The sequence below is a fragment of the Perca flavescens genome, chromosome 14 (assembly GCF_004354835.1).
Source record: "Perca flavescens isolate YP-PL-M2 chromosome 14, PFLA_1.0, whole genome shotgun sequence".
NCBI classification, from domain to species: Eukaryota; Metazoa; Chordata; class Actinopteri; order Perciformes; family Percidae; genus Perca; species Perca flavescens.
In genome coordinates, this window is record NC_041344.1 from 15,595,547 (window position 1) to 15,610,427 (window position 14,881).

The 14,881-nt window shown below is 40.2% G+C and overlaps 1 protein-coding gene across 18 annotated transcripts in view; it reads left to right on the forward strand.

Annotated features, from left to right (window-relative positions):
- The window catches only part of ptk2aa (protein tyrosine kinase 2aa), a 71,589-nt gene extending 57,405 nt beyond the window's left edge, over nt 1-14,184 (forward strand). For 17 of the 18 annotated variants that reach the window (XM_028597139.1, XM_028597142.1, XM_028597144.1 and 14 more), the window contains 12 exons: nt 269-473; nt 930-1,041; nt 1,139-1,213; nt 3,122-3,229; nt 3,944-4,054; nt 7,299-7,361; nt 8,071-8,110; nt 8,584-8,687; nt 11,075-11,230; nt 11,467-11,547; nt 12,216-12,301; nt 12,393-14,184. In XM_028597139.1, coding sequence (XP_028452940.1) covers nt 269-473; nt 930-1,041; nt 1,139-1,213; nt 3,122-3,229; nt 3,944-4,054; nt 7,299-7,361; nt 8,071-8,110; nt 8,584-8,687; nt 11,075-11,230; nt 11,467-11,547; nt 12,216-12,301; nt 12,393-12,510 — 1,259 coding nt within the window. In that variant the 3' untranslated portion in view covers nt 12,511-14,184. The remainder of the gene's footprint in view (nt 1-268; nt 474-929; nt 1,042-1,138; nt 1,214-3,121; nt 3,230-3,943; nt 4,055-7,298; nt 7,362-8,070; nt 8,111-8,583; nt 8,688-11,074; nt 11,231-11,466; nt 11,548-12,215; nt 12,302-12,392) is intronic. The other variant, XM_028597140.1, reaches the window with a different exon arrangement.
- The last annotated feature ends 697 nt before the right edge of the window (nt 14,185-14,881 follow it).

A 14,881-nucleotide genomic window follows, 5' to 3' on the forward strand; every position in this document is an offset into this window, starting at 1 on the left:
TTTAACCATTTCTGCTCAAGGAGCTTTGTGTCTGCTAGCCATCCACTTCTGTTGTATTAAGACCCGCTCCCGTTCCTCTGTCTCGTCTAACACACACACACACACACACACACACACACACACACACACACACACACACCACTGGAGCAAAATCACAGAACGTGCATGTGTTAAGATTTTTGACAGCCCTTATAATTACAGTACCATCATTCTATATCATCTAAGGAAACAGACCTAAAGAACAACGACTGTTTGTTCCTCTCTGTAGGTGTGTGTATGTGGGAGATCTTGATGTATGGCATCAAGCCTTTCCAGGGCGTGAAGAACAATGACGTGATTGGCAGGATAGAGAATGGTGAGCGATTGGCTATGCCTCCTCAGTGCCCGCCCACCCTCTACAGTTTGATGACCAAATGTTGGTCGTATGACCCAAGCAAGCGACCGCGATTCACTGAACTCAAAACACAACTCAGGTAGTAAAATGTTTTTGTCAGTTTGTGCTTACAAGTGCTTGTGTGTTGAATATTAATTACACTTAAGGCCATTATACTAATACTATAGTAATGCTTTGCAGTGTTTGTAATGCCACTTGCATGTTACATAGTCAGGTTTTTTATTCTTTAAAGTTGCCATGTGTAATATTTTTTTGATAAATGCCCCTTTTTTTGCATGTGATTTTGCATTTATCAACAGATATTATATTAATTTTGTCCATATTGACCAGCCTGAATGTCCTTTGTCCTCTGTTAGAGCTAGTTTTTTTTTTTTATTATTATTTTCCTTTGGATTTAATTTTCTCCAATCATAAAGATGTTGATTTATTTTCTTGTACTGAGAAACAGAATCGTTTTTTGTCCTATTGGTCCACCTATTTACATAAAGAAGAAGAGCACTTATTAAGATGAGTCCTTTGTGTATAACTTATGAAGCACCATACTGGAGGAAGAGAAGCTTCAACAAGAGGAGAGACTACGAATGGAGATGAGGAGACAAGTCACCGTGTCCTGGGACTCTGGAGGGTCTGATGAAGCACCGCCTAAAGTACAACTAAATGAGTTTCTCTCTGATTATATTTAGTTTTTCAGTACATGTGTTTGGCATGGCTGATAAACACAAACGGTTATCTTTCTGTCTGCAGCCCAGTAGACCAGGTTACCCCAGTCCTCGTTCCAGTGAAGGCTTCTTCTCCGGCCCCCAACTCAACCACTTCCCGGTACAGCAAACACACACACACACACACACACACACACACACACACACACACACACACACACACACACACACACACACACAGCTCCCGTAGTGAGGATACTGTGTACTCCTCTGTTCCTTCTCATCCACTGTGGCTGCAGCGTTGTTTTCCTTTAAATTCAAGAGGTTTTAGGTGGCAACATCAGCAGTGTGCGGAGGAAGAATTCAGGACTCTTTAAAGTCTTACAGGAATCTTTTAAGAGCAAACAGGTACTGTAACCTATTCAGAAAAGGTCATCAAGGAAAACACCACTGATACTTATTTAAGAAAAATATAATGTACAGTATTAGAAATACATAAAGTATTTTTTCAAGAAAAATGAATGTTTTTGTGGTAGTGAATTAACTAATAAAAATATATGATCAAGGTGAAATGCAGATGAGGTCTGGACAAATATGAATAGAACCTTTTTAAGAAGTTAATAGATTAACTAAACAAGATTATTATTAAATATAATACATGTTTTTATTATTTTCAGACCCTGCCATCTCCACTATTTGATGCAAAGACAATTGAAAGTGGTCAGTGTAGAAATTCAGCACACAGTACAACTTAACATTGACTAAGTTAAGGTCTGGAAAAAGGAGTATTAAATCAAAACTTTGTAGGAATGCTGTCCAAAGGTGCATCAATCACTAATCTTTAAAACGTACCAATACATTTTCATCTTACAACATTGGAAACCTATTTTGTCAGGTTCTATGAATCAACTTGTCTCTGAAATGACCGGTTGAGCACTGTCATTACAATGAAGGCCAGCCCAGTAAAGTCAGTATCGAGTCTGAGTTAACTCAGAAGACAGACTGCGTTGGAAGGCAGCAGGCGTGCGCTGCATGTGTCAAAGTCAGAAAGAGAAATGTGAGGGCAGAGAAACTGAGAGAGACTTTCAGTGCAGTTAATCCTCTCCTCATAAACCGAGCAGACAGCAGGCATTTCCTGTAGTGCTAAAGAGACACACACACACACACACACACACACACACACACACACACACACACACACACACACACACACACACACACACACACACACACACACACACACACACAAAATAAGCAGCTCTCTCTCTCTTGTCCTTATAAGGAGTGTATAATTTGAACTGCTATTTAAGTCAAACTTGATCATATCACACATAAGAATAACATCTGTATATATTGGTAGCATGTGTTACACACCAGACTGAGAGCAGCTGAAGTGCCGTATAAGAACTCCCATAATTCTTTGAGGCCTTTTGCCAAATCAGGGCTTGTTATTGTAAACAGTGCTGTCGAAGCGTTAGTGGGATTAGTATTATTATTTCATAATTAGCCATTGGTTGGTTACTCCGGTTCTGCTGTGATTCAAAGAACCTTTCTATGAGTCTTTTTGAAATGTGGGTTCACCCTCAACTCTGCTGTTTGTCATTAGTCTGTCACAAAAGTATGACTACGTGTTTTAATCCAGACAGGGAAGGATAAGGGCAGTTTGAGATAACAGTCAATTAACAGTGTTGTTACCTTCATGTGTCTTCCTTTACTTATGCATTTCAAATATGTTCTCATTTCTTTTGCTTTATTGCTTTTAGTTGAGTTGTTCCTGTTCAGTTTTCTCCAAAGTCAACCTTTGTTTTTCACGTCCCAACAACATTGTTGGAGCTTAAAAATTACACTAACAAACTGAAACTAACTAGGTTATGGTTAGATTTAATACCATGTAAAGGTAAACAGTAGATTGACCAGTTGATGTATTTTCTTTGTTCATATACTCAAAATAATTCTCGAGAATTTGTTCTTGTTCCATCAAAACAACTAAATAAACTTACCATTATTAACCATGTTTTATATTCTCTCTGTCTCTGTCTGTCCCTATTTTCTTTTTGTCCACCTCTAGCCATCCGCCCATGGTGGTGTAGGAGGAGTAGGAGGCAGCTACCCTCCGTCTGATTCCTGGAATCAACACAGACCTGAACACATTGCACTGTGGAGCCCTAACATGGAGGTATGCACACTCAGTCATAAAGGACATTTGACAGGGAAAACCCACTGAAATGACATCTATTATATTTCCGCATGAAGTGGTGAGTAGCAGACGTTTCCATATTTTGTGTGACATCTCAGCCACTCGATCATGGGTGAACCAAATATGTCACAATGTGCTGATATTTTCTTAAGCTCTCACATTATTCAATTCAATTTCAATAAAAAAAATGTATAGTATCAAATCATACCAAGAGTTATCTCAAGACACTTTACAGAGTAGGTCGAGACCACACTCTATAATTTACTAAGACCCAACAATTTCCCATGAGCAAGCATTTGATGCAGCAGTGGTGAGGAAAACTTCCTTTTAGGCAGAAACCTCTGTGACTGCCGGTTTACATTACTGCATCCAGCTTTGCTAGAAAACACATAAAAGCGTAAGATCTAAGTTTTTTTTCAAGCGGACCGCAGCGCCCTGTGTAGGGGAATAAAGTAACTGCGGTCAGGAAAATGTTTAAAACGACAACTTGATCCCTGCAATCATTTTTTATTATGTATTAAAGATCATCACACAGTTCAATCAACCACTTGTCAGCATATAGAGATGATTGAGGTGATCATGTTGCTGTCCTGAACCTGGCCTTTCTTTATTCAGTATGACTAACTGTAAAAAAAAAAAAAAAAAAGGAGGAAGGAGCAGCAGTTCATATTGAAGCACCCATGTTTTCTACAGGACGGTGGATGTGTAGGCCAGGCTATGATGGAGGAGAGACTGATGATGCAGCAACAACAGATGGAGGACGACCAGCGGTGGCTGGAGCAGGAGGAGAGCTTCATGGTCATGGTAATGGTATTTATATATAACCTACGGCTTTCAGTTTTTTGTCTGGGGACTATTGCCATATTATGATCAAAACATCACCACGAGTAACAAATGGACCCTTAAAGGAAAGTTCCAGTATTTTTCAACCATGTCATTCTGTCATATAATAATCAGTTTTCCATAAATAAATCTTGTTAAGTCCAAGTGAAGGTAAATGCAGAAAGTAGCGTTCTCGATTAGCTGTTGTAGCTACTATCAACCTGCACATGCTGGTTTGTTGATATGTGTGAGGCTGTGAATATGTGTGAGGCTGTGAGACGCTTTTTCCACCTAGTAAAACTTCTTTATGTGTATTGTCATTGCCAGATGAGCTGCAGAATATATTTTTCAGATCTTTGAACTGGCTCAGTTGTGCTTGATTTATTTCATCAGACACTGAAACATCCCCAAAAGGAGCCAAATCGCTACTTTTGCAAAACAGTCGGTTTTTCTTCACTCTTCAGGTCAGATAGTTTCTCCTCCTGCCTTGATGAGCGGTTTCAATTTTTGAGCCAGGTGTAGGAGAGCTGAAAGAGAGAGGAAAAACACAGAGATGAGTGATGAGGAATGGGCATAGATGTTCCCTCTCTTTATTTATTGCTTCACAGAACAGGACATTTCCAGGACAGACCAGGCAGACTGAACTGCTGATATCTTATTTGTTATTTTGTAGTCTCGCATTGCCAGACCTTCCTCCACAGCGTGGCGGAGGAAGGTCTGGCTAGTCCACACAGCATTCCGGGATGGGAGAAAAACATTGGCCTTTCTTTTAACCAATCACAATCGTCTTGGGCAGCGCTAAGCGCCGTACGGAGCAATGGTGCTTCTGCAAAATAGCCTCTGGAAGTTTTGGTGGAACATGTGTACATAAATGTGTTATAAAGTTGTTTTAGTCGTGCAACAGAAAACTCAGATTGGACAGCTAGCTGTCTGGATTTACCCTGCAGAGATCTGAGGAGCACTTAACCATAGTCCTCATTAATCCACCAGAGTTTAGAATGCCAACACAAAGAAAGCGGAAGGTGAGGGACATCCGACCGAAAATGAGGGACATCCAGCGGAACCTCTGGCGGCACAGCAACAATCCCGTAAATGAAACGTCGTCAATAGCCTATAGACTAGTTATTTTGTAACCCCTGGGCGTAGTTGTTCCCCCTGGCCTGTATGACCAGTTCCTCTCTGAACCCACCTTCACAAACTTTGGTAAGACTGCTTTAATGTCCGTGACACCTAATAGCACTCATTGCTAAATGGCTCACTCACCCTGCCCCAACAGTTTTATGGCCCTGACCTTAGACCCTCATGGAAATTGAAAGGAAGCTCCCTTCACAGGAATGAATACAATATCCCCCCTATTTGATGACTTCTTCCATCAGTAGACAAGACCTGTTATCAAACACATTCCTGACACTTGATACATCTCAGGGGACTAATGTGCAACCACTGCCTGGGGACTTTTTCCATTCCCCCTGATGCACCACCATTGACCACGAGTCAGTTCATACAAACAACAAAGTCATTGTGGTGAATTCTAAGTCTGTGAATCTTGATCTTATAACCGCACCGATTAATTGAGAGAGAGTATTATTTCTTTAGTGGTTTATGAAATCTCAGAATGGAAATCTGTTCAGCTGTAGCCTACTGCATCTCTTGTTTGAAGGAATTTGTGTTGACTAAGCTCTCTATCATTGCATTGGGAACTCACAACCCTATATATTAATAATGCATCTGTAAAACCTTCAGAGGAGTAATGGCATCTAAGCTACTTAATGTTGTAATATGTTGTATTTATCAAGTTACTTTGAATGTGAGCTTCAAGTTCAGGTCTAAAACGATATTGAATCTTGGTGACAAAAAGGAGAATATAAAAGTTTATACTGTTAGTGGTTTTCAAGTTATTCCTGAAAAGAGACAAAGCAGAAAAAAGTAAATATGTAAACGATCCCAAAACTTCTACCACTATAGAATACTGTCTACTGTGCCGAAGTTATGTTCTATTGGTAAAATATGCTAGTACATTTTGTAATTAATTTGTAAAGAGGAGGATCAACAGAGGGGAAAGAGAAGGAAAGTAAGGCCTGAAAAGAAAGAGATGGAAGTTTGTGAGGAGGAACAAGAGTGGAGGACAGAAGGAGGGAGAAAGGAAGTGGGATTGGCAAGAGCCGTGGAGAGGGTGGAATGAACAAGGAGTCACCCATCAGAGAGAGAAACAGAGAAAGTGGAAACAGAGGGAGATGCAGAGAGATGGAAAAAGTGGGAGGGAGAAACAGACTGAGGGAGAGAAACCGAGAGGAGAGTGAGGCGGTTGGATCTTTTTTGGAGCTTTTCCTCTGGAAAAAAACTTCTTCTCTTTCTCTGTCTGTCTTTTCCTCTCCCTTCATTCTTCTCTGACTCAATATTTCTGTCTTTCTCAGTTCATTTCTCTGTCTCCTCTTCCACGTTCTTAGTTTCCTCTCTCTCACAGTTTCTGTGGTCTCTCTGTCCTTCCCTTCATGATTTACTTCATCAGTCTTTCTCTCTCTATGTCGTAAGTTTTTCTTTGCTTGCATCCATCTTTCTCTCATACTTTCTGTCCCTATCTCCCCCTCCTTTCGATGGCCTCCACTCTCTGCTTTCCTCCTCCCGTCTTCTTTAGCCTCTGTTCTCCCAGGATGCATCTCTTCAAGGCGTGCTTCACCAATACGGTACTGAAACAGAAAGAGAGAGGGACTTGGAGTCATGCTTGGGTTTTGGTGGTGCAAATGTGGACAGAGTTTTGTAATGTTATTGTTTTCTGTGGACTAATTGGCATGAACAGGCTGTCAGTAGGTTATGTGTGTGGACAGGATTGTGTTTATCTGCTGCTCTTATTCCTTACTCACATGATGATGATGATGATGATAATGATGATGATGATGATGATGATGGCAGTGTAGGTGGAAAAATGACAAACTATTGCACGTCTTAGTCATTGGTTGAAGTTAAATTCTACAAAATAATTTTGCTGGTTAAGTGCATTTTTCTGTTGACATGTGGTGTTTGGTTGGGAAAAGAGAACTACAGCTGCTCTGCATAGAATTTTATTTCGGTAACCTGCAGGTGACTGTCAAACGGTTTACTGATTGTGTTTGGTTTTTCATATTTTTATCGCTAAACTAGCTGGTACAACCTTTACAGTTATGGAAATTTCTCCAAAACTCATGCTTAGTTATGTTTTTTTTTTTTACTTTCTGTATCTTCCCTGAAGAAGACAGAGTCCAGAAACAGCAGAGGAAGCATCGACAGAGAGGATGCCACACTTCAAGCACCGGTCAGTCTGTGTGTGTGTGTGTGTGTGTGTGTGTGTGTGTGTGTGTGTGTGTGTGTGTGTGTGTGTGTGTGTGTGTGTGTGTGTGTGTGTGTGTGTGTGTGTGTGCGTGCGTGTGCGTGTGCGTGTGCGTGTGCGCTTACATTGAAAATCAGTTTTTAACCCCCTCCACACAGTGATTAAGAAAACAATGCTAAATTAAAAGAGATAAGCAATGGATAGAAAAAGAGGAGAAAAGTAGACGATTATAGCAAAGAGGACGGAGGAAAAGAATGGAATGGTGCAACAGACAGAGAGAGAGAAAATAAAGAGGCTGGGAGAAGGAGGAAAAGTATTTCTGTCTGTGTGCCAGCAAGGGCACTGCCTACACAACAACCACATGACCACAGAGGGCTCATGGGAACTTTAAAGCCAGAAGCACTGCACAGTCCCATTTTACTGTAAATGTAGATTATAGTATCTTAAAGCTATTCTCAGAATTGACCTTATCTGTATCAACTGCAACTGTAGCTGAGTAGTGATGTTTTCTGGTGGGAATATCTCAATATGCAAAAACAACTGTGAATGTATATTTTCTTATATTTAGCTTGTGAAATCACATTCACTTTTTGGCAAAGTGTATCCTCTTATTTAGAGAGTTTCTCCTGTTAATGATTATTTATTTATTAAAGACGACACAAAGTGTAACCTGTGTGTGTCTGTCTCTGCACAGGGTGGAAGCCAACATATCTACCAGCCTGTAGGGAAACCAGGTGAGAGAACGAGCACACAGACATACTTAAGTAAAAGAAGTGATTACACACCGTAAAACAGTACTGTTGAAATGAAGTGTGCTGCATTCAAGTGAAAGTGCACAAGTATTGTCCGTAAAATGTACCAAAGGTAAAACTACCCATTGTACAGGATTGCCCTTTTCAGAGAGAACTGACTGTAGCTACTCTATTATATTGTTGGAGTATTATTATTAATGGATTAATTATGCTCAACCTCAGCCTGCTGCAACAATAAAATGATGCTGACATGTTAACTGGTTTATACACTGTGGGATAGCTGGATACGTTTAAAGTAGCATTAAATAGAAAAACTTATAGTAAAAGTGCCTTAAAATTATACTTAAGTACAGTACTTGAGTCCCATACTTTCCACCACTGCACACCAGCATAAAGTTCCTGTTAGCATGCATCATACTGCATACACATCATACTATCATACTCCTTTTTTCCAGAACACGTGGCTCCTCCTAAGAAACCGCCCCGTCCCGGAGCTCCTGGTCACCTAGGCAACCTGGCCAATCTCTGCCCAGTGGACAGCTACAACGAGGGGGTTAAGGTATATATGCACACAAACTCAAAAACACATCAGAGCTATGAACACCGAATCTCCTTAAAACACAGAATGTATTCCCCAGTTTAAAAATTTATCAGATGTAGCTGATTGAGATAATCTTTTTGAGCAAAATGAATGTCCCTCACTGTGCTCTTATTTAGCCTCTTTCCCATTCTAGCATATCGTCTTTGAGTTGAATTCAACACTGTTTGGCATTTTGCCGATGGGTTGCATGCTGTGCCATGCCATGCCTGTGGTTGGCTTTGGCCTAATGTGCTGTCCCTCTTCTCTCCCTTTTATTCTTTCTCCCCCCTCTCTCATTAACATCCATGCATTTGTTTCCCGTTAACACCCTGCCATCTTCTTATTCCTTATCCTGCTTTTCTGACCTGTTACTCTGCAACCATATATTCACCAATCAATCTGTCACACCCTTTCCCCCTCTCATCACAACTTGCTGCACACCCACATCCCCTTTAATCTCCTCCCTGTCAAACACCCATCCACCCAACCACACCTCCCTCCCATCTCCTCAACCTCCCAATAGCCGTGGAGGGTAAGCTGATCTTTGTATTTGTCTGTCATCACCGTAGAGTTAGGTAGTGAATAGTTCCTATTAAAATCGTGCTTTCTGAATTGTAGTTATTTTTCTTTACCAGAGGCCAAACATATATCACTGTTGGCATGACCAGCTAAACAGTTGAGCTTGGAAGTTCACTCTTGACTTGGGAACAGTATTTGTGACTGAATAATCTCATCCGGGCTTGCTAATGTATCTCATGGTCATTAGCAAAGATGGTGAAGACTGTGGGATGTGGATGAAAGCTCCAAAAGGCTAGTATGTCGATCTTGGAGCTGAGATTATTTTGTTAGCTTGTTCCACCATTCTTTAAAGCAATGGATACTACAAATCATGTGTTAATAAGCTGGCTTTATGCTTGTAGTAGCCATAGTAGTAGCCATAGAGTGAAAATATCTCTGGTAATGAAAAATAAAACCAAAATCTAAAAGTTGTCAGTGTTTTTTCTTAGATCAATAGAAGCATTGTAAACTAATCACTGTATGTCTTCCATTGCATCTTCTTTAGATGATAATATAGTTAAAGGTCCCATGGCATGAAAATTTCACTTTATGAGGTTTTTTAACATTAATGTGAGTTCCCCCTGCCTGCCTATGGTCCCCTAGTGGCTAGAAATGGCGATAGGTGTAAACCGAGCCCTGGGTATCCTGCTCTGCCTTTGAGAAAATGAAAGTTCAGATGGGCCAATCTGGAATCTTGCTACTTATGAGATCATAAGGAGCAAGGTTACCTCCCCTTTCTCTGCTTTGCCCACCCAGAGAATTTAGCCCACCCATGAGAAAGAGAGAGACATCATGGCTTTCAAACGAGCAAAGTGGCAGTTTGTCAAGGCCACACCTCCACCTTGCCCCCCCCTCCCTCCTCTTCAATAGCATTTAAAGCTACAGACACAGAAATGGCTCATTCTAAGGAAAGCTCATTGTGGGACTGGCTCTAGTGGCTGTAGTTCTGCACAAAGGCTGAATTTCGGGAAAGAGACTTCAGATACAGTATTAGGGGACCACCGAGGCCTATATAAAAGCCTCAGTGGTCATGTCATGGGACCTTTAAATGAATGTTGTTAAATTACTGTAGTTTTCAATCATATCATCTTTACAGGAGAAGCTGTGGAATATGTTTGTCATTATTTGTATTGATACACAAACTTTTTCTCGTTCACAAGCCAAAATTAAATGCACAAAAACTGAATTGTGGCTCATTTGTCATTTAAACTAAGATCTCCACTGAGGCTTTTCCTCAAGAGCTCTTTCTCATTAAAGGGGTACCCTACAAATCACAGCCGTGCTTTAATGGCTACAGCTTAAACAAAATCCAATCCGCTGAATAGTTTTGTAAACATGAATTAAACCTGCATTAAAGGGGAAACATAGACAAACTCTAATATGTTAGCAGGTATACAGAGCTTATTGGTTCAGCATGACTAGCAACACTTTCACATTACACTAAATCGTTTAATTTATCATTAGTATAAAAACTCACTAGAAAACTGACCCTGTCTGTCCTGCCATCACACTGTACTAACACCCATACACACTCCTCTGTCCTAGAATGTAGATAGAAATGCATGAAGACAGAAATCTGAGGCTTGTGTGAGTGTGTGAATCTAGTCAAATACTGCCCCCCAGTGTTGTGTCTGTTTAACTATAGCCACCTATGTTGATTATGGTAGCAGGAAGAGCTTTTCTTTGAGAAATTCAAATTTTACTTATAATACAATTTCTAAAAGGAATTAATAAAAAATAATAAAAAGGTGTAAAATGTCTGTTTTTAGTGGTTCATTGTAACTGTCGCACTTTCCTCATTGGTCCAGTTGCAGCCTCAGGAGATCAGCCCACCCCCCACCGCCAACTTGGATCGCTCTAACGACAAAGTGTACGAGAACGTGACCGGATTGGTTAAAGCTGTGATTGAGATGTCCAACAGGATTCAGCCTGCAGCCCCAGAAGAGTACGTCCCAATGGTCAAGGTAGGATTAAAATTCACTCTCTAGAAAGGGTCATAGAAGGTACAACTTTGACAGTGTGGTACATTAAAACACCCGCAGTGATTTTAACTTTCAGTTTAGCTTTAAGAAAATGTTCTGATGCTACCGTTGTCCCTATCCCTTATTTTAAAGTGTTTAGATGCAAAGTAGGGATCCATCATCTGCAGGTTTAAAAGTGCATATTAACTGAAGATTGATGCAAAAATGTGTTTGTGTAGGATGTGGGTCTGGCGCTGAGGACTCTGCTAGCGACAGTGGACGAGACACTTCCTGCGCTGCCAGCCAGCACACACAGAGAGGTACACACACACACACACACACACACACACACACACACACACACACACACACACACACACACACACTAAGATACAATTTTATAATGAAGGTTGAAAAAACAACCTGAACATTGTAAATAAAGGTGCATCAGAGTAAAATAAATTATTATTTTATTAAAAATAAATAGTTTTATACATGCAAACATATATACAACACACATAATTGTTATAACTCAAATCAATTATTATATTTAGATATATGCATTTTCTTTACTCATGCGGTCATATGATAAGCAAAGTTTTATGTTTCTCATTTGAGACACTGCATGTTCACTGCAGTAAAACACGTCAACTCCATGTAACTTCCAGTTCCCAAACATTGTTAAAAGTGCAAAACAATTGTATAGGGATCAAAAAGGAAGTTTTTATTTATTTATTTATTTAAACCGCGCACATTTCTCCGGGTCTGCTTCCCCCCACCAAGGCAATAACATTAGCTGGATGTGTGATGGCTAGACGAAAAAAAGGGGACATGCCGAATCTCTAGGTGTGCCGCGCCGCGCCTGATTGAACCACACTTATAGTTAGATAAAGTTGTGGGCGGGAACCAAGCAATCGGCCCATTCCAAACAGGCACTGCACTAGTTCTATTTGTGTGATGATCTTTGAGATTTGGTTTGTTATCACAGATTGAGATGGCTCAGAAGTTGTTGAATTCAGATCTGGCCGAGTTAATAGCGAAGATGAAACTGGCACAACAGTATGTCATGACAAGGTAGGTACAATTACCACAGATATGTATTTCTTGATAATGATTTACTACTTACTTTACTGTAATGGTGACGCAGTAATTGTGTTCTGTGCAGTTTACAAAAGGACTACAAGAAACAGATGCTAATGGCAGCTCACGCCCTCGCAGTGGACGCCAAGAACCTGCTGGATGTCATTGACCAATCACGACTCAAGATGATCCGCCCACATTAGTTTCTGTTGCTGTGGAGATGGAGAGTGCAGTAGCTCTTTGCCAATCACAAAGAGAAGAGAACATTTTAGATGGATATCAGTGATGGACGGATTAATAAATGAACTGATGGACAGGGAACATGACTGACTGAAACAATCTTCTCGTTTAGTTTTTCTCTTTGGCCTGGTCTAACGGTCATGTTTTAGTCAATATTGTGTTATTTTGTACTTTTGTTGCATTATTTGCTTTTGTATCCAGAGAAACGCTCCTCTCCCCATCACGTATCGTCAAAGATGAGTTTTTTTTTTTCATTAAATCCTCCATTACTACTTTTTAATCTTTGATGAAAGTGAATCAAACAAAGGTTTCAGAGGCTTGCTTGAAGGACTGCAGAGATATTTTGGTGAATGGACGCACCAAGATTTGCCACATCAACACGACTATCACGCTCCACACATGCAGGATGTAACAACTGGAACTGAAGAGCCAGGATGAGGACGATAATGAAGATGATATGATAATGTTGTTGTTTGAACATGCTTTTATGTCATTATTAATTATTATTATTACTATTTTCAGGCTTGACTCTTACAGTATGTCTCTGTTCAGTTTTCCTCTTGAAAAAATGGGCAAAATAATTGCTTTACAGCTGCTCATAAAAGTCATAATTTCATCTCTTTTTTTCCACTTTCTTTTCTCTAGATCTCTATATCTCAGGCACCGAGAGATGGCGTAACAATGAAATATCAAATCTGTATTTTGAAGAACAAACTAAATGTCACAGGCCACTTTTTAAGTTAACTTGCATAGTAAATATACAAAGAAGCTATATTTTTAACATGTTTCTGAGGCATGAATTGTTAGTGAATAAGGGAGAGGGATGAACAGGTGGAAAAGTGAAGGGACAGAGGGGGGAGAGGTGGAAGGAGGGGGGGGGGATTTTGAGTTGCAATGGAGGTAATTATACTGTACAGTATGTCACCCTGTGCCAAATGTACTGCAATTGACAAAAAAAGGAACATTTCACTCAAATGATATTGGTTTACTCAATAATCAACATTTTTAGCAGCAACTCACCTGTTATTTTTGCAGAAGTTTCTACAAAAAGTTATTTATTGCTTGTTTTGTATGTTGAAGCCAAATTGTCATGTTGTGGGTTCCTTCTATCCTATTTGTCTTCTCAGAAATGTTCACTCAGCAATATGCAGTGCTGCAAGCTTTCAGTTACGCCCTCATTGTCAAATTTCCAGTAGAATTCAACATTAATAATATTCTGTCTGTCTTTTTAGGGGGTGAATTACAGTTGCAGTTTCTTGTTTTACTCCCCACATAACCAGAGACAGATGCACACCTTGCTGGCCAAAATGGGGCACAGGTCTTGTTCATGGGGTTTATCTTTTAAATTGTTCATGTCCAACATGATTTGCTCTTTATCTCCCCTCTATCAGTCCTTCTGCTTTTCTTCTCTGTCTTTCTACCTCCCTCCACTGGAGTTATTTATACATTTTATTCCCTCTCCTCTCATCCTCTGTCACCCCCACATTTCTACTTGTCCTCCTTCAGCCTCGTCTTCCTCTGATTCTCTCTCCATTCCACTGTTCCCTCTCCCCTGAGGTGAGTAGTATTCTCAGGAAGGAGTCACATGTACAGTTGCTAAAGCAAGCAAATAAAAACACTGTTATCGTTAAGAAATACTGCTAGCTTCTGCCTGCTTCTTTAAGTGTGTCTGCCTGACCCTAAACTATGTATGTCTCAAGTTGGCTATAACGAACACACATTTTCTAGTTTATTTTATTTTATATATTTTTTTTAGCTGTAGTCATTGGACGAGATATTTTGACGACAGGTATGTAAACTGTAATTAAATGCAGCTGTGGACACGACTGAAATTATGTAACTTGTAAGCAGCAACTGTCATGACAAAATGTACGCGAAAATCGCACGGTTGGCTCTGCCTCGACTTCGGTAGGCTATTCTTTTCACAGTGGCGTTTTTAAGTTTTGTTTCACATTCATTAACCTATATATTGTCACGTTGTCGCCTTTTTTAAGCTATCGTCGCTAATATGAGCAAAAGGGGCGGCCATGTGCTAACAGGTGAGTTGTGAGTGGTTTTGCTGACGTTAAACCCTGAATTTTATAAACCCGCACAGCTCTGTGTAAGTGTCACATTTGGCGCTTAAAAAGATAAGCAAGAAATGTGGTCTTTATTAAATCTGAGGGGAAACCTAATTCATATATTTTGTATAGATTTTACACACATACTGTCAACAGACGCGGCGTGAAGAAGCCTGCTAACTTTAGTTACTTTGTTCCCGTCTCATGCCCTCCTCCCGGCTGTGATATTACGTATCCCACTATGGCCACGCCAAGACCCGCCCTTCAATAGCAT